This window comes from Monodon monoceros, unplaced genomic scaffold, assembly GCF_005190385.1.
Source record: "Monodon monoceros isolate NGI ecotype Baffin Bay Population unplaced genomic scaffold, NGI_Narwhal_1 Super_Scaffold_1, whole genome shotgun sequence".
Lineage (NCBI taxonomy): Eukaryota > Metazoa > Chordata > Mammalia > Artiodactyla > Monodontidae > Monodon > Monodon monoceros.
Window position 1 is genome coordinate 3571103 of NW_021703765.1, and position 25959 is coordinate 3597061.

General features: G+C 49.6%; 2 protein-coding genes across 2 annotated transcripts in view; one reads left to right on the plus strand and one right to left on the minus strand.

Moving 5' to 3' along the window:
• Nucleotides 1–1006, minus strand: part of TSHZ1 (teashirt zinc finger homeobox 1) — a 75242-nt gene extending 74236 nt beyond the window's left edge. The window contains exon 1 of the mRNA XM_029225241.1: nt 371–1006. The gene's annotated coding sequence lies outside the window, so the exon portion shown is untranslated. The remainder of the gene's footprint in view (nt 1–370) is intronic.
• A 1222-nt stretch (nt 1007–2228) lies between these two features.
• Nucleotides 2229–10178, plus strand: ZADH2 (zinc binding alcohol dehydrogenase domain containing 2). The gene is made up of 2 exons (XM_029232059.1): nt 2229–2752; nt 8993–10178. Exons 1-2 carry the CDS (start codon nt 2544–2546, stop codon nt 9915–9917), a joined length of 1134 nt encoding a protein of 377 aa, XP_029087892.1. The 5' UTR covers nt 2229–2543; the 3' UTR covers nt 9918–10178.
• Nucleotides 10179–25959: the final 15781 nt, after the last annotated feature.

Here is a 25959-nt window from a genome sequence, read left to right on the forward strand (position 1 = left end):
GGGCGCCGAGCCCGGAGTCATCCCCGGTGCGGGCCGCGGGCGCAGCGGCGGGCGCTCGGAGGGCCGGCCCGCGGCCCGCGCTCCATGCTGCCGCCTCCCTGCCGCCGCGGTGCTGCTGGCGGGCGCTCCTCCGGGCGCCGCTGCGGGCGCTGCCCTGCGCCTTCCTCCGCGAGCTGAGAGTCTCCGAGCGCAACTTTCTCTCCGCCTCGCTCCAGGCGGTGCGGGGGTCGCGGCGAGTGTGTTTAGTGCGCGGGTCGTAGCTTGCTCATTGTGCGCCGGCGAGGCCGATCCGGGCTGTCCTTTTCCTCCCCGCACTTAGTCTAAGAGGAAGAAAGCAAACAAGACAGAGGAGTGAAGCCCCCGTACATACATGCGCCGGGGGGAGATGTCAGGCTCTGCTCCACCTTCCAAACAGTCACAGATCAAACAGTGTCACCCCGCCGTAGCGCCACTTGGTGCCCCGCGCTCCCCGCGGGGCTGTGCCGCCAAGATCGCCAGTTCTTCCGATGCGAAATCTAATGCAAACACATTTTTATCATGGATTTTTGGCCGGTCTTGATCTTCCAACAGAAAAAAATTTGAAAAATACAGAAAAAGCACCCCTCCTCCAAAAAAAAAAAAAAAAAGCCAACAACAACAACCCGGAGAGTGTGTGCGAAGGGGTGAAGAGCAGACATTCACTGGGTGGGCGAGATGAGCGTGGACTGTCCCCCCCAAACTCCTGGGAGAGAGAGAGATGCACTCTCGCTCTCTCTTCTTTTCAGTGAAATATAACACACATTCGGATCGCAGAGCTTTCAGACAGTCTCAACTGATAGACAGACACATCGAGCTGCTTTTCCGGCTTCAGTTTTTACTCCTCCTCCTCTTGCCAACGTCACCCTGACAATTACAAATAGGTCTCTCACAAACCATACCTGTCAATCTTTTTAATTGCTTTGTTTTCTTTTTTTTTCTCCTAGCTGAACAATATGACACAAAAAAGAAATCTTAATACGGCATAACATAAAAGATTGCACATTGGAGAAAGACGTTGAGGGGTTATTGCAACCCACCGGCTGATACTGGGTAAAACCCATGTGCTGTAAGCCAAGTTAAGTAGACACTAGTTCCTAAAGATTTTTAAACCTGTAAGTCTCCCCCTCCGCCCCCGCTTGTACATTCATACACACATGCACCCACGTGGATACAAACTACCCTTGGATGAGGAATGTCCGACATTTGAGATAAAAATACCTGTGTCACTTTCGCAATCTTAGTTTCGGGGGTTAGATCTGATTGGGGAGGGGCACTACGCGGCTTTTATAGTTTGGTTAATTAATGGGTAAGTGGAAAACAAAAAAAAATTATTAAAATGTATACCTTTAATAAAAATTTAATGATGGACTTTGCTCATTACACAAAATATGTGGAAAATATGTAATCTGGTCCCTCTGTGAAAAGTGAATTGATTGTTTGGTCAATACAAACAATTAGGAAGAAAATTGACACGATGGAACTGCAGATCTTTCTAGCTGGGTTATAAAAAGAGGTCTTCATACAACATGCCAACGTCTCCAATTCAATTAAGTCCCTCGGCATCCCCACCCAGAAGTTTAAAATGTTTATGTGCTCTGGGAATTTGGCCCTCTGGTTTCCAATATATATGTTCTTTCCCAATGGGAAACCCGTGACAGTCTTGCAGAGGCCACTTACAACATTCATGGGAAAACACGAAATCTTGGCCAAAATAAATAAAACGGCTTAGTTCGTGCAACTTGCACGGGACAGACTAAGGGCAGAAGGCGCGGGCAAGGCGTTGTGGGCACGGGGTCCAAGAGCCTGGGGCGCAGGATGCCCTGGGCGCCCCCCGCCCGGCGTTGGGTGCCCTTGAGGGCGCCCCGGCGGCCAGGGCTCCCCGCCCGGCCCCGGGCCCTGGCCGTGCCCCGCCGCCCTGGCCGCGCTCGGGGTTGATTCGTACCACCTTGCAAGGAAGTGAACGCTTCGCACGGGAAGGGGAGGCGCCTGCGCCGGCTGCCGGGCGCCGCGCAGCTCTGAGGACGCCCCGGGCTGCCGCCGGCTGTGGGCCGCAGCGATCGCGGGACGCGCGGGTCCCCTCGCCGCCCCCCTCACCCTTTTAGAGGAGTCAAATCCGGCTTTTAGACCGTGGGGAGGGTGGGGATATCCGGTGCCTCCCGGGCGCCGGGAGGAAGGGGGAGGGCGGAGAAGATCCTTGGCCAGTCTGCGCCGAGCAGATTCAAACCAAAACAAAAAGATTAAAGGAGCAGTGGCCGGAGCGGCAGCGATCCCCCCGGCCCGGACCCCGGGGGTGGCGCGCGCGGGAACCGCGGGGGCTGCACTGACTCCCCGCGGGGCAGGAGGGGGGGAGCGGGCGCCAGGCGTAGTGGGGAAGGCGGGGGGGGGGGGGGGGCCGGGGGGAGGGCGCGGGCCGGAGGAGGGGCGGACCCGCCCGCTCCGCCCGCAGCGCGGAGCCGAGCCGAGCGGCCAGGGCTGGGCGCGACCCCGGCCGGCGGCGGCGCAGAAAGCAGGCGGAGGCGCGGGTCATGCTGCGGCTGGCGCTTGCCGGGGCCCGAGCCATCGTGGACATGTCGTACTCCCGCCACTTCCTGGACTTCCAGGGCTCGGCCATCCCCCGCGCCATGCAGAAGCTGGTGGTGACCCGGCTGAGCCCCAACTTCCGCGAGGCCGTCACCCTGCGCTGGGACTGCCCGGTGCCACTCCCCGGGGACGGAGACCTCCTCGTCCGGAACCGGTGAGCCCGGCGCGCGCCCCCCGCCCCGGCTCCGGCCCGGGCCCCGGCCCCGGCCAGCGCTGCGCAGCTCCCGGGCTGTCCCGCGCCCGCCTGCGTCCCCACACCCGGCGCGCGCTCGGGCGCACACCCTGACTTTGCGAGATCCCGGGAAGTTGAACCCGCCGCCATCTGGCGAAGGCGAATGTAATGTGACTGTTGCTCGTGTGAATATCCGATGGCACCGAACGTCCTCAAAACTGAGGGTTATTTTAATTTGGGATTCCCCTCCCCTCCCCCAGCCCTCCCTCCTCCCCCTCCCGCTCCCGAAATAAAACCGACGGGACCCAGAAGGGGAGGCTCCCCGCCCTGCCCACCCGCGCGCACCCACGGCTCCTGCGTTCGCATAATCTTTAGGGTGGAGCGGGAACAGCCTGGACACAAACTGCGACATTTAGGTAACGTGCTTTGGAGGAAGGAGGCCGGGGACCCGCTGGCTTTTCCCGTTTGCTCCAGGTTGGCAGCCGCCTCGCAATGGCGGAGCCTGTCATTGGGTGTGTCGGTGTGCGCCTCGCCGGTGCCGTCTGCGTGTTGTCAGTGCTGTGTGACTGTCGTCTGTGCCCTGCAGCGTACCGACGGGCGCGTGGCGCGCGTCCCGGGCGGCTGGGCAGGGGCCGGGGTGGGAGCATGGCTGCATTGGGCCGCACGTTTTGCAGACCTTCGGGTGACACTCGCTCGGGTCGTTGCCCGACCTTTGGACTGTCTTTTCCACCTCCACACTTCCCACCTGAGGGTGTTTCCACCTCACTAATCTTTTAACTGCTGAAGCAACAGGAAGGAGGGGACCTCACTCTTCGGAGCCGTGCCCGCGGGTCTGCCGGGTGGGTTCCTTGGCAGCCGGGCTTGCAGGCGGGCCGGTCCCCGTTCCTCTACTCCCTGGGCAAAAGCAGGACTCGCCCGCCCGCTCAGTCCCGTCTGAGGGGTTCCAGTGTTGCATATTGCAGGTTGAATAGTACTTTCGAAGGGAGAAGTAAATTCTGGTTGTAACCGTGTTGTAAGTGGTGTGCTAGAAAGGACCAAGTCCCCTGCGAGGACTGAAGGACAAAATGCATCTTATCTAAATAGCTTGGGGTAAAGCTTAAGTGTCCATTTTAGTAAAGATTCATATCAGCCTTCCAAACAAGGCTGGAAGACTTCAGAATTCTGATCATGACATGAAACTTCTGGGGACCTGTTGGAAACTTAGAAATTGAGTGAGCCAAGGGCGGGATTGAGTGGAGGCTGGGGATGAGGTGGGCGCGGGGAGTGCCTTAAACGGTGGGCCGTGTGTGTCCTTTAAAAATTTTGCACTGATGGAAACTGGGCTGCAAAGGACTTCATCGTGCCCTGAAAGGCTAAGGCTGTCGAGATCCGGACGCGTCCTACCAAGTTAAAAAGAAAGGCGTGTGTGTTCACGCAGAACATACAGAACACACGAGTGATTTGCTGGAAGTCGAGATGAGATTCAGACTGAAAAGCCTCCAAACAGACTTAACAGGCAAAGTTTCACCCAGGCTTTTTTTTTTTTTTCTTCTTTTTTCTTTTTCCGATGCACTGCACTGGTGATGGTGAACACTGATGTACACACACCCACGACTGCTTAGAAAAATAATACCTTTTGCAAACAGGGTGTGAAATGGGGAGGGGGCGACTGAGCCGGGCAGGCAGGGGAAGGTGTGAAGTTCCAGCACTCCCAGCGGCAGAGAGGTGGGCCCCCCGCCCGCGCCGTCGTGGAGGCTGCTCCCGGCCGCCCGGCTTCCCCACCTCCAGGGCACCGGCTCCCCCGGTTGTGCCCCCCTTCCCCGCTTTGGGTAACCGGGGCCGGTCCCTGAATTGGGTGGTCGGAGTTCTGGAGCGCCGGCTGCCATGTTGGAAGCTCCTCAATTTGGAGGAGATCCATGCTTCTATCTTCCATCCCCATATGACAAAAATCCCTTTAATATAAACAGTATATTTATACTAAACGCTTGACCTCTAACTTCTACTTTGAAATCCGCAACAGAAGAATGGGGCGAGTTTTCTGCTTCTGGGGAGGGGCGGAACCTTTGCTTCTCCCTCTCCTTACTCTGTTGGAAAATCTGCTCCCACCCCCAAATTGTGAGAAGATCCTTTATTCTAGCAAACGTTGTCAGTAAGGGAGGCATTTTACCGTTTTTTGTTTTTTTTTTTTTTAAGAATAGAGCCTTAGTAATTCGCTGCAGGTTACTTCATTTTAATCCTAGACGAAATCGCCCCAAACAGTATTAACTGCATGACAATTTTGTGCAAGAGCTTCTTATTTTTATCGTAATAAAATCTGCTCTGGAATGAATGGATTCAGCCCAAATTCACTTGTTTGGAAAGGTGTTTGGGGGTTTTAATTGTGCTCCGTCTGACTTTTTTTTTCAGTGTAACCTTTTGCACGTCTCATTCCATTTTAACAGAAAATACAAATTTTTTATTCACGGTGAGGGAAGTGCTTTTTAAGCCAGACATCGATTTAAGATAATCAGGTTTACCATTTAGGAAAGGTGTGAGAAGGGGAGCCTAGAATCCCTCCAGAATGTCATCGGTGTTCCTTTATCCAGTTCTCACCTTCCGGTTTCAAACATACGAGGACGACCTTGCTTCTCTTCCTGGATGCCCAGCCCGCAGAAAAGAAAAGAAAAAAGGGAGAAAGACACCTTCTGGTTAAGTCAGTTCGCGCACTATTTTTAGCTTTTTCTGTAAGATAGTGACACATTATTTCGTTTCCAAATATTTCTAACGATTTTCTGCTCAAGTGTAAGATAATGGAGCAAAGAGTTTGTAGGAATGGCAAACAGAAAATGGGGGATGGGGAAGGCGTTTTTGATAAACCGTTTGTTGCTCACGGGAGGGTAATTATTTCTGCTGATTCTCCAGGCCAAGCTTTTTTTCCTTCATCCTTCCTTTTCTTTTTCTTTTTTTTTTTTTTCTTTCTTTTTTTAAAGGGAAGGTCTGGTTTGGACGACTTTGTCTCCCAGTATTGAAGGCTTTTGCTCTGGACTTGAGTTTTCAGGTTTGGTTTTTGTTCAGAGAAAAGCCTTTCCCTGAGGCCCTCTGAGGGCTGCCCTGTTTCACAATAAACATGACGAAGGGGTTCATCACTTTTTAGTATAAATAAACCGAGTGACTCTGGAAGGGTATATATTTGGGGAAAGCCCGCCCCGCCCCATTCTTTTTCTTGGGGTTCCTCGATTTTAGTCTTTTGAGTGGGTCTGCCCGTCGGATCGCTAGACTCCTGCACTCATTAAAAGCACATATTTGAAGTTAAAGGGGGGTACAAGGCGAGGGTCCCAATGCGCGTCTCCCCTTCCTTCTTTTCTCGCTCGCGCGCTCTTCCTTTCCCCTGCTCCCCCGACCCGGACCCCTTGCCCACTGCGCCTGCTGCTCTTGAACTTGTTTCTGACGGAGCCGAAGGCGCGGTCTCCCGACCCTCGCGCAGCTCTTCCCAAAGCCCAGGTAAGAACCTAGGCGCGTCCGGGCAGCGGCGGGTGCCCACCAGCCGCGGCGGCGGCGCAGCGTCAAAGCGGGGGTCCAGGGAGAGGTGGGGATGCGCACCAGGGGCTGGGCGACCCTGGAGAGGGCGAGGGGCGCGAAGCCGAGTAGGATCTCGGGATTCCTTCACCAACAACGCAGGCTCTTTAGAGGGCGGCAGGGTGGGGTGGGGAGACACGAAAAATGGGGGTGCCTTTGAGGCCAAGGTCACGGTCTGGCCGCCGGCGGCTTCTGTCCCGCGGTCTCTGCGCTCCGGCGCGCCGTGTGCTCGGGGCTCCCCTCGCACTTGACCACCCCTGGGCCCGAGCTCCGCTGCCGATGCGAGCTGGGCGCGCCCGCCGGGACCCCCGCTCGGCCCAGGGAGGCCGAGGTCACGGTCGCGGGCCTGGGCGGCGACCTCCGCGACCCCAGCCCGCTCCGGGAGTCGGACTCACTGATGGCGTCTGGGTGGTGGCGGTGGAGAGGCCGCGGGGCAGCGGAGGCAGGGCACCTCCGAGAAGAGACACCCGCAGAAGCGCTGGTTTCGGGCGCCCTGCAGGCTCGCCCGGGCACACTGAGGGCGCCGCAGGGAGTCGGAGACGTGGAGTGGGCGCGCGGCGGGCCCTGCGGCCTCCTGCCACCGCTCCAGCGCCGGCCGGGCTCCACCGCAATGTTTGATTTGGGCTTTTCAGCAAAGCCCCGTGGTAAACTCAAGCTCCCGGCAGAGCTCCCCAACACGCGCGCACACGCACGCGGGGGCCCTCTCCCCGCCGCTTTCCTCCCGGGCGTGCGCCCTGCTCGGTCCCGCCACCTCTCCCCGGGAAGTGGCCACCACGGCCCGGGGCGGCAGACGGCGGGGGTTGCGTTTTCCTCCAGCAGCGCCTTCCCGCTCGAAGCCCCCCCAGGGCACGCCCGTTCCGAGGGGGGGGCGACCCGAGGGGCCAGCTCCCACCGGGGCGTCCCTCCGAGTCCAAGGCAAGGGCTCCCCGCAAGGGAAGGGCCTCTGCGGTTGGGAAGGTAGAAACGCCAGCCGGATTGGGGCGGGGGGGAAGGAGGGGGATGAGACGGGAGGGGCGAGGGCCACGGGACGAAGAGAAGGGAGCTGGCGATCCGCCCTGGCCCCCAGCCTCTGTGGCACAGCCCGCCGCTCCCACCCCCGCGGACGCCTCCATAGAGTTGGCTTTGCAGCCTCGAGCAGGGCACCAAGAGGTGATCTAGCTGGGCTCTGCCCTGGCAGCCCTCCGTGAGGTCCAGAAGCACGCTCTCAGGAAGCTGGCCCCTTTTTAAAAAAAGACTAGGCCTGGAGAGTTGGGTAAATTGAAAGGAAAGGTAGGGGCCCCTCCCCCCCACTCCAAAAAATAGACCGTGGGCATCTTGGTATTAAAGGCCAAATGAGAAGCCACCAAAAATCATTATTCCCGCTTCTCGTTACTGCGTGTCACGTATGGGTATGGAATTCTGTAGCGTGTTAGTGAGGCTGTGTGTCTGCTAACCTCTGAAAGCGGCTGGACGTGCCCGAAGGAAAGTGCTTCCTGCTTTCTTATTTCTACAGGATGTAGAGAGCTTTCGAGGGTGTAGATATACAGGGCACAATCATAAGGGCCCATGTGTAAGTGCAAAGCATTGTCTATAATACAGTGGAAGTGGATCCTTGCATGGGGCAGTTTGGGGTTTATTAAGTTAAATTAAAAGTAAATTATTTTAAAATGGCCTACTTTACCAGCTTTCCTCCTGCCACCAGATACCACCACCTTTTCATTTCATTACAGGTGGAAATGACATTTTTAGGGTCCTGCGTTAGGTGTCTCAGCCACCTCCTGACATCCTTAGGAGACGGCTTTTTTCCTTATGTATCAGGATATTTCTGTTATGAGGTATACTGAGATGAAAAAAAGCTGGTAAAAATACCAGCCTCGCAATTAAATTGACTCTGGATACCAAGTGAAAATAATCATGTGGTATTAATCAAGTACGTCTCTGCTTCTTGTTGAGGGAAAATACAGTGCCGATTTGCTTTCCTTTTCATCTGGGAAGGACTGTAAAATGTTGGATGTTGCATAAAAATCTCTCTACCCTTATGAGACAATTTTTGGTCAGTTAATCAAAATGCATATTTTCACGCTGGACATAGTTACATGAGAAAGAAAATTTGCTGCAGCCTCGCTCACACTGAAACAACCCCTGCAATAACGTGTAACAGCCAGTGACCTTGCACGTTACATCAATCTTTAATAATATCATTGTCGTTACTGTTATTATCTGAAGTGTTAAATTGTTGCCAGAATCAATACACGTCTACTTCTTTGAATATATTTTATCCCACTGTTGTTTTTAACATCTTTGTTAAGAGGCCAATTAATTTCCAACTCATAGCTCCAGTGAAGTTTGTGTATAAGAGGGCTTCCTAACTTTTCTTTTTTTCTCTCTTTTGAAAGGAATCGGAGGGGGATAAATGGCATGTGAAGTACATAGCTTGCTGTTTAGAGGGATGTGAAATTATTCCTAAACTAATGAAAGAATAAAATACACCAAAACTCTAACAAATCACTGTTGAAATCATACTTGTTTGATTTCTCTCTCTTTTTTTTTTTTTGAACTGAATATCAGGACCGTTTTTTTCAAATTCTATCAGAATATATAGCTTCACCACCCACCACAGTCACCAGAATTAGAGGACTTTTTCTAAGTGGGATAGAAAGGCCTTGATGAAGAAAACATCTGAATGTATTTGTGTTTGTTTTCTTCTAGATTTGTTGGTGTTAATGCATCTGACATAAACTATTCAGCCGGCCGCTATGACCCTTCCGTCAAGACCCCCTTTGACGCAGGTTTCGAAGGTGTAGGCGAGGTGGTGGCCTTGGGCCTCTCCTCCAGTGCCACATTCACAGTTGGCCAGGCTGTGGCTTACATGGCACCTGGCTCTTTTGCCGAGTACACAGTGGTGCCTGCCAGCACGGCCATTCCCGTGCCGGCCGTGAAACCCGAGTATCTCACCCTCCTGGTGAGTGGTACCACGGCCTACATCAGCCTGAAAGAGCTCGGAGAGCTATCAGAAGGGAGGAAAGTTCTGGTGACCGCAGCAGCTGGGGGGACCGGCCAGTTTGCCGTCCAGCTTGCAAAGAAGGCCAAGTGCCATGTAATTGGAACTTGCTCTTCTGATGAAAAGTCTGCCTTTCTGAAATCTCTTGGCTGTGATCGTCCCATCAACTATAACGGCGAGCACGTGGGTGCTGTCCTGAAGCAGGAGTACCCGCGAGGTGTGGACGTGGTGTATGAATCCGTCGGGGGAGCCATGTTTGACTTGGCCGTGGACGCCTTGGCTACCAAAGGGCGCTTGATAGTGGTTGGGTTTGTCTCTGGCTACCAGACTCCTACTGGCCTGTCCCCTGTGAAAGCAGTAACACTACCAGCCAAACTGCTGAAGAAATCCGCCAGCGTCCAGGGCTTCTTCTTGAACCATTACCTTTCTAAGTATCGAGCCGCCATGGACCACTTGCTTAAGATGTATGCGAGTGGAGAGCTGGTTTGTAAGGTCGACCTTGGAGGTCTGTCTGCAGAGGGCAGGTTTACCGGCCTGGAGTCTGTCTTCCGGGCCGTCGATTATATGTACATGAGAAAAAACACTGGAAAAATTGTTGTTGAATTACCTCACTCTGTCCACAGTAAGCTGTAAAACCAGAACAATGGCATAAATAAAAGGAGAAAGAAAATGGACATTTTATGCCCCAGAATTACTCAAATCAATTTATTTTTAGTTAGTAACGGAGATAATATTTTTTAAAACAAAAGTAAGTTCTAATGAATAGATTTCTCTTTCTCTTTTCTTTATTTCCGTTCTTTTTTTTTTTTTTTTGCTCCTCCATTGCAAAAAAAAAAAAAAAATGTGCTAATAAAACTTCCCTCAATGGCACAGAGGTAAAACCTTTACATTCAATTCTTTACTCATGGACGGTCTCATTCCAGATTTTATTGTCCCAGGGAACTAAATTAATTCCTGATGCAAGATCTGATCAAATCAGTATGTCTTCAGCTTGATGAGATTTTAAAATTGGTCTTGAAAATAGTTCATGAGTTCTTTGCTTTGGAAGAGTCTGGTCTGATGCTAGTAAGTTGTTAATAAATGAGAGATATAGCAAAAGTCAGCCATTTCTCAGAGTCCATATTCTCAGGAAATGGCCCTTCTTTTTCTATAAATCACCAGCCAACTATCTAAATAGAAATTTGGAGGGATTCTCCCAAAACTTTGACTTTGTTAGATTATTAGAAAAAAAATTAAGTGAGCACAGACCTCTTGTAAAGAAGCATCTCTCATTTAATGGCTTTTATGCGCAGTCATCCCAGTGAGGCACGTGTAGGATGGAAAATTTCTCTCTTCCCTTAAGAAGAAAATTAGTGTTGAAAACTTATATAGACAAAAAGCAGGTTTGGGAAAGGGAAACTATAGAGATTCAGGGGACTTTAAAAATTTAATACAGGCACGGGAAAGGGAAAAGGATGTGCTCCATCCACAGTGAGGGTCTACATAACAAAACACGGGCCATACAGGGGAAAGCACTGTAGGTACCTAACAGCACCCTTCATAAGCCTAAGTAGGGTACGTCAAATAGCATCGTGCAAAGTAGGCACCAAAATGATCTAAAATGATTGTGCTTCGTGTTAGAGACTTTCGGAAGGTGTGTTTTATCTCTGATCGTGGAAATTTACAGCAGCCACTGACGCTCTGTTCCCATTTTACTTCTCCACATGTCCTGGTGGAATGAGATGCTTCTTGTCACTATCGCCTGATGTCACAGACACGAAAGTAACGAGTCCCGCGCCTTCCCCTCTGAATCAAGCCTGCCGCTGATCCGCCTTCATTCTAACCTTCAGCTCACCAAAGGCTGCTCCGGTTTTCATCATTAAGGTGGGAATGCCATCGTGCCTTTCTAATGAAGGCAGAGCCCGCCAGAGTATTTTTCAAAGCCTTGGGTTTTGGCGTCTCTAACATGCTAAATAAATAGACAAGCAATTAAAGATGCTCCAGGAAACTTGGTGACCGTATTTAATTTTTCTTTCCTTCTGTCTGAGGTGCAAGGCTTACTGCTGAATAGCTGTTAGTATCTATTTTACAAGATTTACTCATTTTCAGGTACCTAATGTAGCTGCTAGCATGCATACACAACAATACAATTTGTATGGTAAATGGGACCAAATAATGGCTTCACTGAATGTTATGGCTGCACTGAAGGGAAATGTCACGGTAAATAGCTACCAAATTATGGATCATGCCGAAGTGTCACAACTGCACTCAAGACAAATAGCACTGGAGGCTATTGCCACTGTGACGCTTTTGAGTTATGAAGAAGGGGAGCAGCCTGATGGGAGGCTCTTTGTGTCCTCATTATAGCAAAGGGTTACTAGTTCAGGGTACCAGAGAAGCCGGTCCAGGGTGCTGCTCTGTTATTAATCTGTCCCTTTCAGACCTCACAGCTATAGCAAAACGGAAGGAGACTTTGCCTACCTTGTCGATACACAAACAAAGGGGAGGGGACGGGTTTTATGAATGCAAGTGCAAGGGAATGACCAGTAGTGGCGAAACGTGTAATCAAATCATCTCATCAAAGAATATTATTCAATTTAACATAGTATCTGTCTGATAGGCTTAGTGGCTTCCTGTGCAGCTAGATGTGTGAAGTCCAAGCAATCACGCGTTTTCTTCTTCTGTCAAGACTTCAGTAAGGACATCGCCAACTAAATTGCTTCTTCTAAACTGAATTGCGTCCCGGTTTCTCTCATTTTAATGGGAGAGTAATAAAGATGAAAGACCAACATTTTAACTGATGGATCCCTTAAGCTACAGAATGGAAATTGATTATGTTTTGAAGGCATATACTAAATTCAGCAATGTTAAAAAAAAATGCAAACACCCAGGTTTAAAATAAAATATAATCTGAAAACCCTGCTCTGTCTTTCCCCACACTAAGAAACTACAGTGCATGCTGTTTTCATTTATTCTTAGAAAACAAGCATGAAAGATTCTGCCCGTTCAGATAATGCCAAAAATATGTTTAAACTTTTTTTTTTATTCTTCTGAAAAATGATTTGTAAATTGAGGGTCATAGTTCAGCATCAGTTTCATCTTCTGGGATTATCGTTCAAGACCAGCCTCTAATGGGAGGTGAAATGGTACAATGCTCTCACCACCTTTCTTCTGAACTGTATTACATATCACAAAAAGTACATCCATAATTCAGAGCAATTGTCAGTCTTTGTTTAGAGACGGGGCCAGGGCTGAACGATCACGGTGGATGAATTATTTCTGGGTTCTCAGGGTGGCCTTCTCTACACATCAGCCTTGAGGTCTCTGGCTGGGCGGATGGAGAGCCTTGACTCCAGTAAGTATGCCAAGAAACAAGGGAGTCCCCACTGTTCCTTCCCATTCCATTGTGACTTCTAAAAAGCCAAATGCTCTTCCTTCCAATTTGTCTTGCACGCAAAAAATACCAACAATGTCATTGCAGGTCCCTTAGATGATGACTCCTGCTGTTGACCGACTTCAGCATTAAAAAAAAAAAAAAAAGATCAGGGAATAGTTTGCAAAGAAATGACACAGAAGTTTTGCATGACATGTTCTATAAATTGTTATTATATGATTTCATCTGAATGGAGTTTCTCAGGAGTAGAATGGAGCATCTATAAATGGTCATTAGTATTACATTCAGTATTTAATGAAAGTGCAGTGACAAGTAGCTGCTTCTTATTAAAATGAAAATCTTGCATTATGTGCTTAAGGAACATTCCAGCTAATGAGGATGTAATGTCCTCAGTACAACACAGACCTTCTTTTTGTGTGTTTGCCACCACAAGATGCTGGAAACTTGACAAATGATATCATTTAAGACATGCTTGCCGTAGGGACCTGCTTTTTGGCTTCCTGTTTCTGGCTTTTATTTGGGTAACATTTATAATGGCCACCTGACTTGTAATGGGTAACGTTTTAACCCCTTCGTAGAGCTCCCAATTAGCGTGAATTCACTACCGTCAGGATTTCCTTTAAAATGGGGCAGGGAGTGCTCAGTACTGAAGATGTTTTTCTTGATCAATTGACCACGTGTACATATGGGATAAATACCATATTTTAGATTTGTATAAAAACAGATGAGCAACGTGCAACTTTCAGAAAATATATGGTAGGAAAAGACCAAGCACGATCAACTGTGGATAATAATTTCCTAGGGGTTACAATGCAAGTTTTATGAATGTAGCCCAGGTGCAAATGGCCTGATTTGATGAATTCATAATTACTGTTCTCTATACTTTCCATTCTCTTGTTTCGTTCAATATTATGTTATTTATAATACTTATTTAGAGACAAAATTTATGCAAACTTTATTAATTTGGGGGTTTGTTGGCAGTTTTTTTTTAAGTTAGATTTTCTGTAACTAATTTTCTAGTTATGGCCCAGAATTATGATATTTCTGATCATATTTCAGAAATCAAAATGTAGAACTCTGGATTTTCAGTACCATTGGTATGGGCATTTTAACCTTGGAATTCCATTTTTTAGTAGACCTGTAGCATCATGTTATTCAACTTATAAAAGGAAGAATGTTTGACATGAGAACCTTGTTGCTGTTACCATGAGCAAACTGTGGAACGCAGGCAAAAAAAAAAAAAGTGCTGTACAAAATAAATAGTATTTTCCCAGTATGTATCAGTTCAAGTAATTCTTGATAGTAGAGAGTTGATATTCCACAAAACTCAAATAAGGTGCATATTTCAATTCTGTATGCTTTAGTCTTCTGTATAATTCTTTCTCCAGATCTGAGTAGCTAATGAGATGTGAAAACAAGACTAAAAGTGGCCGGGTGTAAATACTGTCTTAGCATCTATTCTTTTTCATAATTTTTATTGAAATATAGTTGATTTATAGTGTTGTGTTAGTTTCAGGTGTACAGCAAAGTGATTGACTATATATATATATGTATGTATACATATATAAGAATGCATATACATACATATATATATATGTATATATACACATTCTTTTTCAGATTCTTTCCCATTGTAGGTTATTACAAGATATTGAGTATAGTTGCCTTTGCTATTTGCTAGGTCCTTGTCAGCAACATGGATGTTCCTAGCGATTATCATACTAAGTGAAGTAAGTCAGACAGAGAAAGACAAATGTCATACGATATCACTTCTATGTGGTACTAAAAAATGATACAAAGGAACTTATTTACAAAACAGAAATAGACTCACAGACATAGAATACAAACTTACGGTTACCGAAGGGGAAAGGGGGGGGTGATAACTTAGGAGTTTGGGATTAAAAGTATCCACACTACTATATATAAAATAGAAAACCAGTATCCATCCTCGATACGATCTTTACTCACCGTAGACCTGCCCTTCAGCGCTGGCTCAGAGCATCCCGGGAGAGACAGATCCCGCGGGGAAGCACGTCTTGCATCTCTCAAGCGGTAGGGTAAGTACTCCATGGAGTATAGTTTAGGGAAACCAATACATGCCTCACATGCTGGGAAGCATGGGCCAAAAGTACAGATTCCCATGGCCCCCCAAAGCAAGAGTTTCCTTTGAAGGGCCCTATCTGACAGTGTCTTCATGCCAACATGAAATAATAATTAAAACACCCCCTGCTGACTGGTGGCAACGTCCAATATGAAAGATGGATTTGCGCTTAGACCTCAGCAAAACGGTCCATAAATTGTCAGCTACTGTCGTGCCTTACCCTCTCCATGTAAAGAGCTGAACCGTATCTTAGGATGACCAGAGTGAGTGGTCTCTCTGGCCGGTGGGAGATGCAGAAGCACGTTTAGGGAAGAAAGCGCATCCAGCTTGGAAGTCTTTACCTTGCCCTGTGTGTGCCAGACCCCAGGGGAGGGGCGGGCGGCAGACACACACCTGGAGGGAGCCTGGGACGCGCTCTGCCTGGCACAGATGGTAAGACTCCATCGTCCTGTAAATGGTAAAATTGGGGATTTAAGGGACCATGTGGTTCTACCCACTTTATAAATGGAGAAAGCAGATCCAAGAAGATTAGGTGCCTTGTCCAAGGTCACAGAGAATGAAGCAGAGCACAGGCAGGTTCCTTCCCAGGGCACCAGGCCATCCCTGGTTTTTTTGTAAGTTGCCGAGGTCCTTCCCTAGATGCCTGATTGAAAGTGTCACAGAATAACAACTGGCCTCTGTTATAAATCTTTTGTTGGATGAGGTGATGACCAAACCAAGGAGAATATCACGGTTCTGACCACCGAAGTGTGTTGCACTCAAGACACCCTTTAATCCAGCACAAGTTAGGGTCCAGGTCATTTGATTCTGTGTCATCTAAATATCACACAGCCTTTTGGGGAAAAAAAAAAAAAAAGAAACACTCAACAGAATTAAGGGCTGAATGCCCACAATTTACTTTTAATGCTACAGAGAAGGTCTCCTCTCCTATCAATGTATTCTTGTATATCAAATCATGAAAATCAAATAGAGGAAAACTTTATCATCACGTGTTGAGTTTTTCTCCCCAGAGTATTTCACTTGCTTGTGTTATTGCCTATAGAACATGGACAATGTTTGTAACAGCAAAATATCTAGAAACTGAATTGGCCGTTCCACCTGAAATGGAATTCTGAATCCGGCAGCTTCCGTGCTGTGGTGGCCGGACGCGCACACCGGCAGCGGGAAGCGCTGTAGGGTGAGGGGGGTACGAGTGGGGAGAGACAGCGGTGGGTCCACGTCTCCTGTTCACACGGCGAGAATCTCATCCTCTGTACGACTGACGGATTATAATTAAGGCTCGGAAGCAAGCCCTTCAAAGCCACACGACATTGAATATTCCTGTCTTTCTACATCATTTCTGTCTTCCTTGAACTTATGCATAACAAGCGTAAACTTTCGACTTTACACGAACAAATCCTTTCCCAACAGAAACAGCTTCCTTTAACATTGAAAAACCCTTTGCAGGAACAGCAAGAATGTCAAAGGCAATCTCATTTCGTAGAAAACCTCATTTCTCACCAGGGTACTGGAAGCAATAGTGGTCCCTCTGTATGTTGTTGGAATTTACATTTGGAAATTGAATTGTCTCCTTGAGGGGTTTTATCAAAGTAACTTTTGGAGAATTACTTACATCCGGGTACATCGGGTACACAGAACAAGGTTGTGCTGATGGAGCCCTGGTGTCACCGCAGCTGTAAAACAGCTCATTCTCTCAGCAGTAAAAATAAAAGCGCTGTCACTGTCGTTACTGAATAACATTTAGAGGGTCAACTTCTGCATATACTTTCTGTAACCTCTTGGAACATGCTTGCTAACTTGTTAGCTTAGAGTACAATGTCACTATCTTCACCTCTTTCCTATCAAAGTGATAAAGGCGAATGATGCCCATTTTACAGATGGGAAAATGCAGCACAGAAAAGTGACTCTCCTAGATCACTTAGTCACTGGTTGGACAGAGACCGGGGTCCAAGGCTGTTTTCCACTCGAGAGTGCTGTGTCCCCAGCTTTCTTGTACACACTCTCACCTGTTGCAATGCATGTCCTGACTCAGCAGGTCTGGGAAGGGCCTAGGAGTCTGCATTTCCCAGGTGCTGCTGGTGCCAGACCCGCACAGTGAGCAGCAAGGTCCTGAATCTCACTGCCTTTGAAGAGAGTCCCATCCTGTGAGATGCAGTTTTCTGAAGCATTTCTGAGCAACCCGGAGGTGACCTAGGTATGAATTACAAAACAAGCACTTGATGGAATATGATAATGGCGCCTTTGATCCTTGCATTTTCAACTCCCTTACATTGACCATCAGCTGTGGCGCCCACCACCTGTCTGCTACCAGAGCACTCTGGTGGCAAGGGTTTTCACCCAGTTCTAAGCGGGGCAGAAGGAGATGCAGAAAGGGGATAGGAGTGTCCTGGGGCCACTCAGCAGAAGGTGACGGCAAACCCTCTACCTCTGCATTCACTGCCTTTTAAATAAAGGCAGAGCCACTGTGGGGAACAGTACAGAGGGTCCTTAAAAAACGAAAGCTAGAGCTACCATATGATCCAGCAATCCCACTCCAGGGCATATACCCAGAGAAAACCATAATTCGAAGAGACACATGCACCCCAACGTTCACTGCAGCACTATTTACAATAGCCAGGTCATGGAAGCAACCTAAATGTCCATCGATGGATGAATGGATAAAGAAGATGTGGTCCATATATACAATGGAATATTACTCAGCCATGAAAAAGAATGAAACAATGCCATTTGCAGCAACATGGATAGACCTAGAGATTGTCATACTGAGTGAAATAAGACAGAAAGTGAAAGACAAATATCATGGTATCACTTATATGTGGAATCTAAAAAAAAGGTGCAAACAAACTTATCTATAAAACAAAAATAGAGTTACAGAGGAAGAAAACAAACTTATGGTTACCGGGGGTAAGGGGTGGGGGAGGGATAAATTGGAAGATTGGGATTGACATATACACACCACTATCTATAAAATAGGTAACTAATAAGGACCTACTGTATAGCACAGGGAAGTCTACTCAGTACTCTGTAATGGCCTGTATGGGAAAGGAATCTGAAAAAGAGTGGGTAAATGTATAACTGGTTCACTTTGCTGTACACCTGAAACTAACACCACATTGTAAATCAACTATACTCCAGTAAAAATTTTTAAAAAAAGAAAAAGTAGTAAATGAAAATAACTAAGTATAAAAAACACTCAGTATTTCCATTTCAATAAAGTTCTTTGTAAATCTTGTTCATGGCAATAAAATTTAAAAAATAGGGGGCTTCCCTGGTGGCGCAGTGGTTGGGGGTCCGCCTGCCGATGCAGGGACGCAGGTTCGTGCCCCGGTCCAGGAAGATCCCACGGGCCCGTGAGCCATGGCCGCTGAGCCTGCGCGTCCGGAGCCTGTGCTCCGCAACGGGAGAGACCACGGCAGTGAGAGGCCCGCGTACCGCAAAAATAAATAAATAAATATAAATAAAGGCAGGTCCTAGGGGACCAGAACACGCCCATCTTCCTCTGCTTCTCTAGTCACACTGTTTGTCACGCCAGTGTCCCCTCCCCTGCCCAGGCATCACCAGTCACCAGTTGAACATCCGTCCTTTTACAGGGGAATTAAGTACAAACAGCAGCCGTCCTCGGACGGGTCTTTCCTCCATGGGCATGTGTGTATCATCGTCATAATATTTTACAATTATCCTGAGAGGGAGGGCACCTGATTTGCATCCACTTTTGGATCAGGTCTCTTGGAACGAGCAGCGTGGCACCCCGTGTCCTTTATTTAAAAATAGGCCCGTAGAAATGACAGGAATTTAAGAGGCTGTGGCCTTCATCAGAGAAGAGTTATCAGCCACGCACGTGCTTCTTAATATACCACCCTAGCCATGCGAGTAAGAGCTCTCTGGCTGGGAAAGACGTAAGAAAGCATCTTGGTGTCAAAAAGGAAGCTAGTTGGGTTGCAGATACAATCGAAGTCGGGGGTTTACAAATGGCCCTGGACACGGGGGGAGGAAGGCGGCATTCCAGCGCCCCGGCCGCGCGTTTCTGCGCGGGGTGGGATGAGCCCCCAGGTGTCCCCAGCGCCCGCCCCTCACCCTCCCTGGGTTCTGGCCGCAGTTACGGCTGCACACGTGGCTAGCGGCCACCCCACAGGAGGGGCCTCGCAGCCGAGAGGGGATGGCCCTTCTCCAAGCAGGGCCAGCAGGACAATAATGGACCTGCTCACCTGCACCCACAGAATGGGCGCAACTCGGGGGGAACAAGGCTGGATCCAGGGCAGGGGGGACTGGAAATGAGGCTGTGATGACCTCAGACGGTTCCCGGAGGGGCTCTCACGGGGTCCGGGCTGGGCCAGGAGTGCTACCCCCTCTTCTGCAGGTCAACATCTCAGCGTCTCTGTGGACCCCCAAATGCGAATCTGAGAAATCCTGGGGACTCCGGGCTTCCAGATGAGACCTCTTCCTTCATGGGCGAGCTTTAAAAAATGTGACTATCAGTTAATAAAGGGATTGGCGGTGAGAGCAGAGGCAGCCTGGCCACCTGTCTGCCTTACGTGAGCTTGTTTATTTTCACCAAGTTCCGGTTCTGTCCAGGCGAAGAGAGTTACTCTCACCTCTGGGCTCCAGTAGCACTTGGCTCACCCCTCATTTCTAGCACTTTCCATGGCACCCTGGTCTACTATCTACTTATACGTCTGTCTCGCTGGAGACCGAAATCCCTGAAGGTAAGGCTGCCTCCCGGTCAGCCCTGGGCTGGCGCATGGTCACGGGTGCACCTCGGAGACACAGGGGGTTCGGTTCCAGACAGTCAGGGAGGTCCTAAAATGAGCTGGGCCTGCTCCCTACACTGTGATACCAGGGCAGTCGGTTACAGCCCTTATGGCTTTAAGACTTGAGATTAGAAAAATGAGAAGAAATCCCAGGAAGTGAGGAGCAAAGTCTTGAAATGCATTACTTTTATGACCCTTCTCACCCAAAGTAGATGAAGCCTGGCCTAGGACAGGTCCACAGTGGATTATTTTTAAAATATTTATATATTCATATTAAACATACAAAGTGGTTCATATTTATGTATTACATTAAAAATCAGGAGTGCAAGTGTGAGAAAATCCAAGTCAAACTGCCTTGAACAATTAGGGGGCTCATGTAACAGGAAAGTTCAGAGGTAGGGCAGCCTTCAGGCACGGTTTGATCAGGGATCCAGCTCCATCTCTCAGGGATTCCGTTCTCAGGCTGCTTCACCACACGGCTGCTTGCACGGGCTCTGCTTCCACTGCATCCACACTCCACCCACCACCTTCCACAAAGGCGTCCACTTCCCTCAGATTGAGCCAAGCGAATCTGTGTGCATCAGGAAGAGTGGACTTCCCTCTGGGGAGTGGGCCATCCCACCCAAAACACAAGAAACGCATGGTACAGGATGGATGTTGGGAAAGCCCATGGAATCAGAACTCCAGACAGCAGCAGGCAGAGGCCCCTTGTGGGGCGAGAGATGAACCTGAGAGATCCCGGAAGCCAGGAATAGAGCACTTCCCTGGGTCTCCAGCACCCAACAAAAGTTGGATAACTCACCATGGGGACGATTTGGGAACTGGGTCTCTTTGTCCCTTTGATGCCCTGGTTACTGCAATCCTGCCTGAGTGGTGTCTCCAAGAAACCTCTGGCCGGAGAGATCACGAGATTCATGACTAAGGGGCGAGGCCAGAAGGCCCGGCACCTCCAAGGGGTGGAGAGTCCAAGGAAGCCCTCCACCCTCCACAACTCAGCACCTAGGAATGAAGGGTTCACCTCCTTGCAGCCCCAGGCCCCGAACTCCTTAGGTCGGCGGGGACAGCTGGTCCTTTCCCAGACACATCACCACGTCCATCCCTCTTCTCCTACCTTGCTCCTGGTGCACAAAGATCTGGCTGACGGTCGGCACAGCCCTATGGATCGCCCTGCACAGACGGGTCCACGGCAAAGCAAGCTCCCTGAGAGCCGGCAGTCAGTGCTGGTTTGCGGCATTTCAGTTTGCGGGACAGAGTGGTCCTCGAGTTGAGGGGTGGCTCTGGTGACATAGGCCCTGTTCCACTTGCAGAGGCCTAGGCCCTGAGCTAGGCTGGACCCCTGCACAGAGGGTCCATCAGCAGAGAGCGGGAAAGGGCCCAGCGCTGACATTTTAGAGGGTGTGGGATGGAGGGTGAGGACCCCCTGACGAGGGTAAAGAGCGGCCCGCTGCTGGGCAAGGCCTCCTCAAAGTGCAGCTCAAACCCCCCGTTTTCTCCAAGAAGCACCGGCAGCTTAGAGCAGATGAAGGATCTCATGTTTTGCAACCGCAGGCAAGCGGGCTCTCTCTCAAGCTCCTGGATGGGGGTGTGCCGACTGCAGGGGCAGCCCCCGGGCCCAGTACCACACTGACCTCATCAAGAGCAGTCTGACACGTGTCACTGGTGGGGCGCCCTCCACCCCAGTGGGGCGTGAGGGGTGTCATCACACAGCCCGTTCCCCATATCCTGCTGCCTCCGCACCGCCATCTGCATTATACGTCATGACTCCCGAGGCTTGGGCGGCCCGCTCCACTGGCATCCTTGGGGTTCGGGTGACACTGGACCACAGGGTGCCGGGTACAAAAACCTACTCCTTCACGCGAGGACTCTGCAGGGCGTGGGGGAGTCTATGGACGCAGGTGCTCGCTAGCCGGCAGCCCGTGGAAGAGGCCACGTGAACAGGAGGCCCCGATCGCTGGCGGCTGACAGCCGCTCCCCGCGCGGGCAGCTGAGCGGGGCCGGGCTCCCTATTATGTAGATGTGCCAGGCCTGTGTTGGCACGTTGTCATTCTAACCTGTGTAAGTCAGCAGTCTTAATTGCTCCTGTCCCTTCAAGATGACTCTCCACCAACGATCTCATTATCACACACACATGTTTATTTCTCGTTTCCAGGGCTCTTCACGCAGCCCCGAATGCAGTGAAGGGGGAGAGGATGTGGTGTTAACCCACAGTACTGTCTGTCCGCTCCCTCAGCCCCATCCCCTCCGGAGCAACCGGAGGCCAGGAGAGCACAGCATGTGGAGGGAGGCGGCTGGGGAAGGGCAGAGGCCTGGCCGGGCCCTGAAGCCCCCTGCTTGGGGTCTCCCTCTGCGTTGGGTCTGAGCAGGAGAGGGAATCCTGCCAGGGGACCATGCAGTAAGGAGCTCCAGAGGACACCCACCCATAGGACAGGGGCCCCAGCAGCCGGCACAGGCGTGCACATCTCTACTGCAAGGTGCTGCCTTGTGGGAGCACTAAGAACCACCCATGCCTGGTCCTGCCTGCGGGAACCGTACCTCGGGAAGGGGACACGTGCACCATTAGCCAGACCGGGGAAGGGAGGTGTGGCATTTAACAAGCACCTACTGTGCTCCAGGCTTTGTGCTGAGCGCTTGACACATGTACTTTACTTAATCCCCGGAACAGTGTGTTCTAAAGCAAAACTGAACCATAGAAATGAAATGAGAACTGCACATTCAAGCCACATGTGTAATACAAAATGTCCCAGCAGCCACAGGAAAAACGATGAAATCAATTTTCCTAATGTATTTTATTAAGCCCAATATATCCAAAATATTATCATTTTAACTTGTAATCAATACAAAAAATTATTAAGATATTTCATTCTTTCTTTTTTAACATGGTTTGAACAAGCCGGATTTCAAGTGTCCACTCACTGAGGGGCTCATGCCTGTTGAACTGGACAGTGGGGGTGTTCTGGGCTGTGAACTCAGGGGGTTTCTGGGCTGTGAGCCTAATGGGGGGTGTGCTCAAGCACCATTTTTAAACTCAGTATCATCTAACACATCTCACTCATGTTGGGCCAGATACTGATGTAACTGCTTATATAATAACCCCTTTCATTCACATAACCACCTCGTGAGGCAGGATCTACTGTTGTCATCACTCCCACTTTACAGACAGGGAAACTGAGGCCACAGGACTAGTGAATAAAACCACTGGGTAAGGACAAAGGCAGCCTGGCTCCAGGATCTACAGCTTAACCAGCAGGTCCTGGACCTTTCAGGACCCTACACGAACCAGGTGTTCAATAAGTACTTGAAGGATAGACGACTAAGGGAGATCTTTACTCTCCATTACTGATAGAATTGAGGCCCAGAGAAGTTAAGCGAATTCCATAATGTCACACAGCTAGAAAAATATCCGAGTCGTTGTTAAACTGGGTGTGTCTGACTTGGAACGTTGGGGAAGTGGATGGTTTCTGGCCAGTTTTATGGAGTGGTGGGCGTTTGAGCTGAAATTGGTGCACATCGAGATGGGGAAGGGATTTCTAACCAGGAGAACAGGATGGAAGAAGAGGATAGATCCATTCCAGTAGGTACAAGGGGACACACAGGTAGTGGGAGATGACCCAGAGGGCCTTGAAGGGACAGGATTCCCGGCAATCAGAGGGAGAAAGTGACCACCCCTTTCCCTCAGGGAAGCTCCACACCCATGGCCCAACATGGGGTTGCCTCGGCCAGACCCCAGAGGGAAATGATGCTAAGGGTCCTGTTTCTACAGGATTTCCCATCCTGGGCTTGCCCCTCCCAGCGTTCATTCCAGGCTCCTCCTCCAGGAAACCAGCCCACAGGAGAGATCCCACATAAACCACTGATTGCACAGGGAGGTCACCAACCAGAAGCCTGCCCATCACCCTCTAGGGAACAGAAGGCTCTGGCCGGGCACCAGCAGCAAGTGTGGAAGACAAGTCAGGGGGTTCTCATCGTGTCCCAAAGCTGCTGCCACTAAGCTTCCCGGCTCCTGGTATGGTCTGGGAGGAGCCATGGTGACCTCGCCTGAAACTCTGTGGCTCATCTGGCGGGTGGCAACACCCCTGGTGGAGACTTGCCTGTGGCCCCTGGGTGTGGGAGCAGCTCGGCCCCAGCAGGGAGAAGCCTGGGTGGGTACAGCCTCCCTCTTCCACTTGTCTCTTTCCTTCTTTCCTGCTTTCTCTTCCCCTCCCTCCCCTCTTCGCCTACTTTAGAAAAAAGATTGAAAGCATGAAAAGCTCATTCCCTACTCATCCCCGTGCAGTTCAGCTACTGGGTATGAATATCTATCAAAATGTTTCCCGAACCTAGGATTCAGATCTTAATTTTATTATTCTTACATGAAAGAGAAACTGTAGGTACATTTTCTGTTTATTGAAAAAAAAATCATGTGTAAAATGGCACTTTTTGGTTGCCCAGCTCTCCTGGTATATTATTTATTGCGAAGGAAAATGATCATGCTGATAAGAAAGTAGTGTCACTTAAAAATTAGGTGGTTCCCAAGCAACTCATGACAGTAATTGTTGCAATGTCCTCTTTGATTTAGATATAGTAATATCAATGTAATTGCCACTGGGAAAAAAATTATAATGGCTGTTAATGATAACTAACACATAAATGGCAATGAACGGGAACGTGTATTTTATATCGGATTCAACCCTAGAGCAGCAGTGAGAAACCCAGTGGTTTCAACCGTCTGGCACTGGTCCCTCAAGGAGCCAAGCCCCTGAGCTCTCCCATGTAAGCGAGGGGTGGATGGTTATGGGGAGTACAGGGGCGTCCTCAGCCTCCCCCAGGACCCCTAATAGGGGGGTCCTCCAGGCCTCCCTAGGCAGAGATAGAGCAGAACCAAGAGAAGCCAGTGACCCAGAACCTGCCTCTACCACAGGGCCAGGAAAGGCACCCTGAACGTTCACTCGGAGATGGTTCATTCCTTGCCTCCTTTGACTGTGGACCATTCTCTGTGCTCAGCAGGATGCAAAACCCACAAACGTGGTCTCTGTCCCCCAAGCATAAGCTCCAGGGGAGCTAGCAGTGCACTCGTTTTGTAACATCTGGATTTCCCTCCCGTCCCCGCCCAGCAATCTTTGTTGAATGAAGATGTTCACTGTGGAGAAGGTGACAGAGAAGACAAGTGGCCCTCATTGTTGACTGTTGCCTGGCGGGCACGGGGCCCACATGACTCATGGGCACATCCACTGATGGGACAGGCTTTTTATTAGGAAGAGGCATTATTTTAGCTCTTAAGGTGATGAATTACCTGGATGACATTTGAGCTTACCCTTTAACCTGTTTAACTTGTTAGTGCCCATCGTGACCTAGTAAAGAGGAAGCCCTAGGGAAGTGAGGCTCTGGCCAGGAGACAGTGTGGAAAAATGAGGGATGGGAAGGGACCCACCGGACCAAGGTGGGCTTCGGGACCCGGGTGCTAATCTAGACTCTGCCCTGCTCCCTGGATATGGGCAAGTCACTTGGCCTTAAAAAAACAGTGAAGGAGGGCTTGGGCTGCACAGGTGGACCTAGAATGTGCCATGGGTCCAACTTTTCCATGGAGGTAACTCGGCATCCTTATTGAGGGCCCACTCAGAGAGATTCTAATTCTGTAGATCTGAGGGATCTACAGATCCCTACAGAGAGGGCCTGACTGTACATTTATGAAGTTCCTTGAGAAGTTCTAATAATAATAATAACAATAATAATAATAATAATGTCTACAATTCACTTAATACTGGGGCAAGGTACCACACTAACTGCTTACTCTGACCCCATTTTACTCTCAAAACAAACATTTTAGGTGGTTTCTAATATTCATCCCATTTTTACAAAAGTGGGAAGGCACAGAGGCTGAGTAACTTGCCCAAAGTCACACAGTAAGTGCTGAAGCCAAGTTTGGGGCTAGCCACTTGACCCCAGATCCTGCACTCCAGACCAAGATAACACTCATATATGGTGCTGGCGGGATTTTATGTTTGAGAACTTTGGTCTAGATAACCTACAAGGTCTCATCCAACTTAATAGCCTATGATAATGTGAAGCTTGCTGGAAATAAGAGAAATTTCAGAAATTTCCAGAGTGTGGGGTGATGCCAAGGCTCTACCTGGAGCATAGTAGTTGGTAGCCCTGGGCAGCAAGAGACCACCTGGGCACCCATGGAAAGGAGGCCAGTGGGTCTTCTCTTCCTGATGCTCTAGGTAGTGGTAGCAACTCTCTCCCACTGCAAACAACTGAAAGGATTGGAAAACTTTAAAAATCTTAAAATCATGAAGAGCTGACAAAATGGTTTAAAAAATACAAGTCCAAAATCTAAGAGGAAGTGGAAACGCAGAGAGAGAGGTGGAGCACTGAAGCCATTTCTACTGTGAAGGAATTTGCCGAGAATGGGACCCCTGAGCTTCAGTTTCCACAGCTTTGCAAGGTGCTGAGGACAGAGGATAAAGTCCACGA

Excerpts from the sequence above, each read along its gene's own strand:
- ZADH2 (XM_029232059.1), top strand. The coding sequence starts at position 2,544 with ATGCTGCGGCTGGCGCTTGCCGGGGCCCGAGCCATCGTGGACATGTCG. Across the intron at positions 2,753-8,992 it reads GACCTCCTCGTCCGGAACCG|ATTTGTTGGTGTTAATGCAT; the intron begins GTGAGCCCGGCG and ends GTTTTCTTCTAG.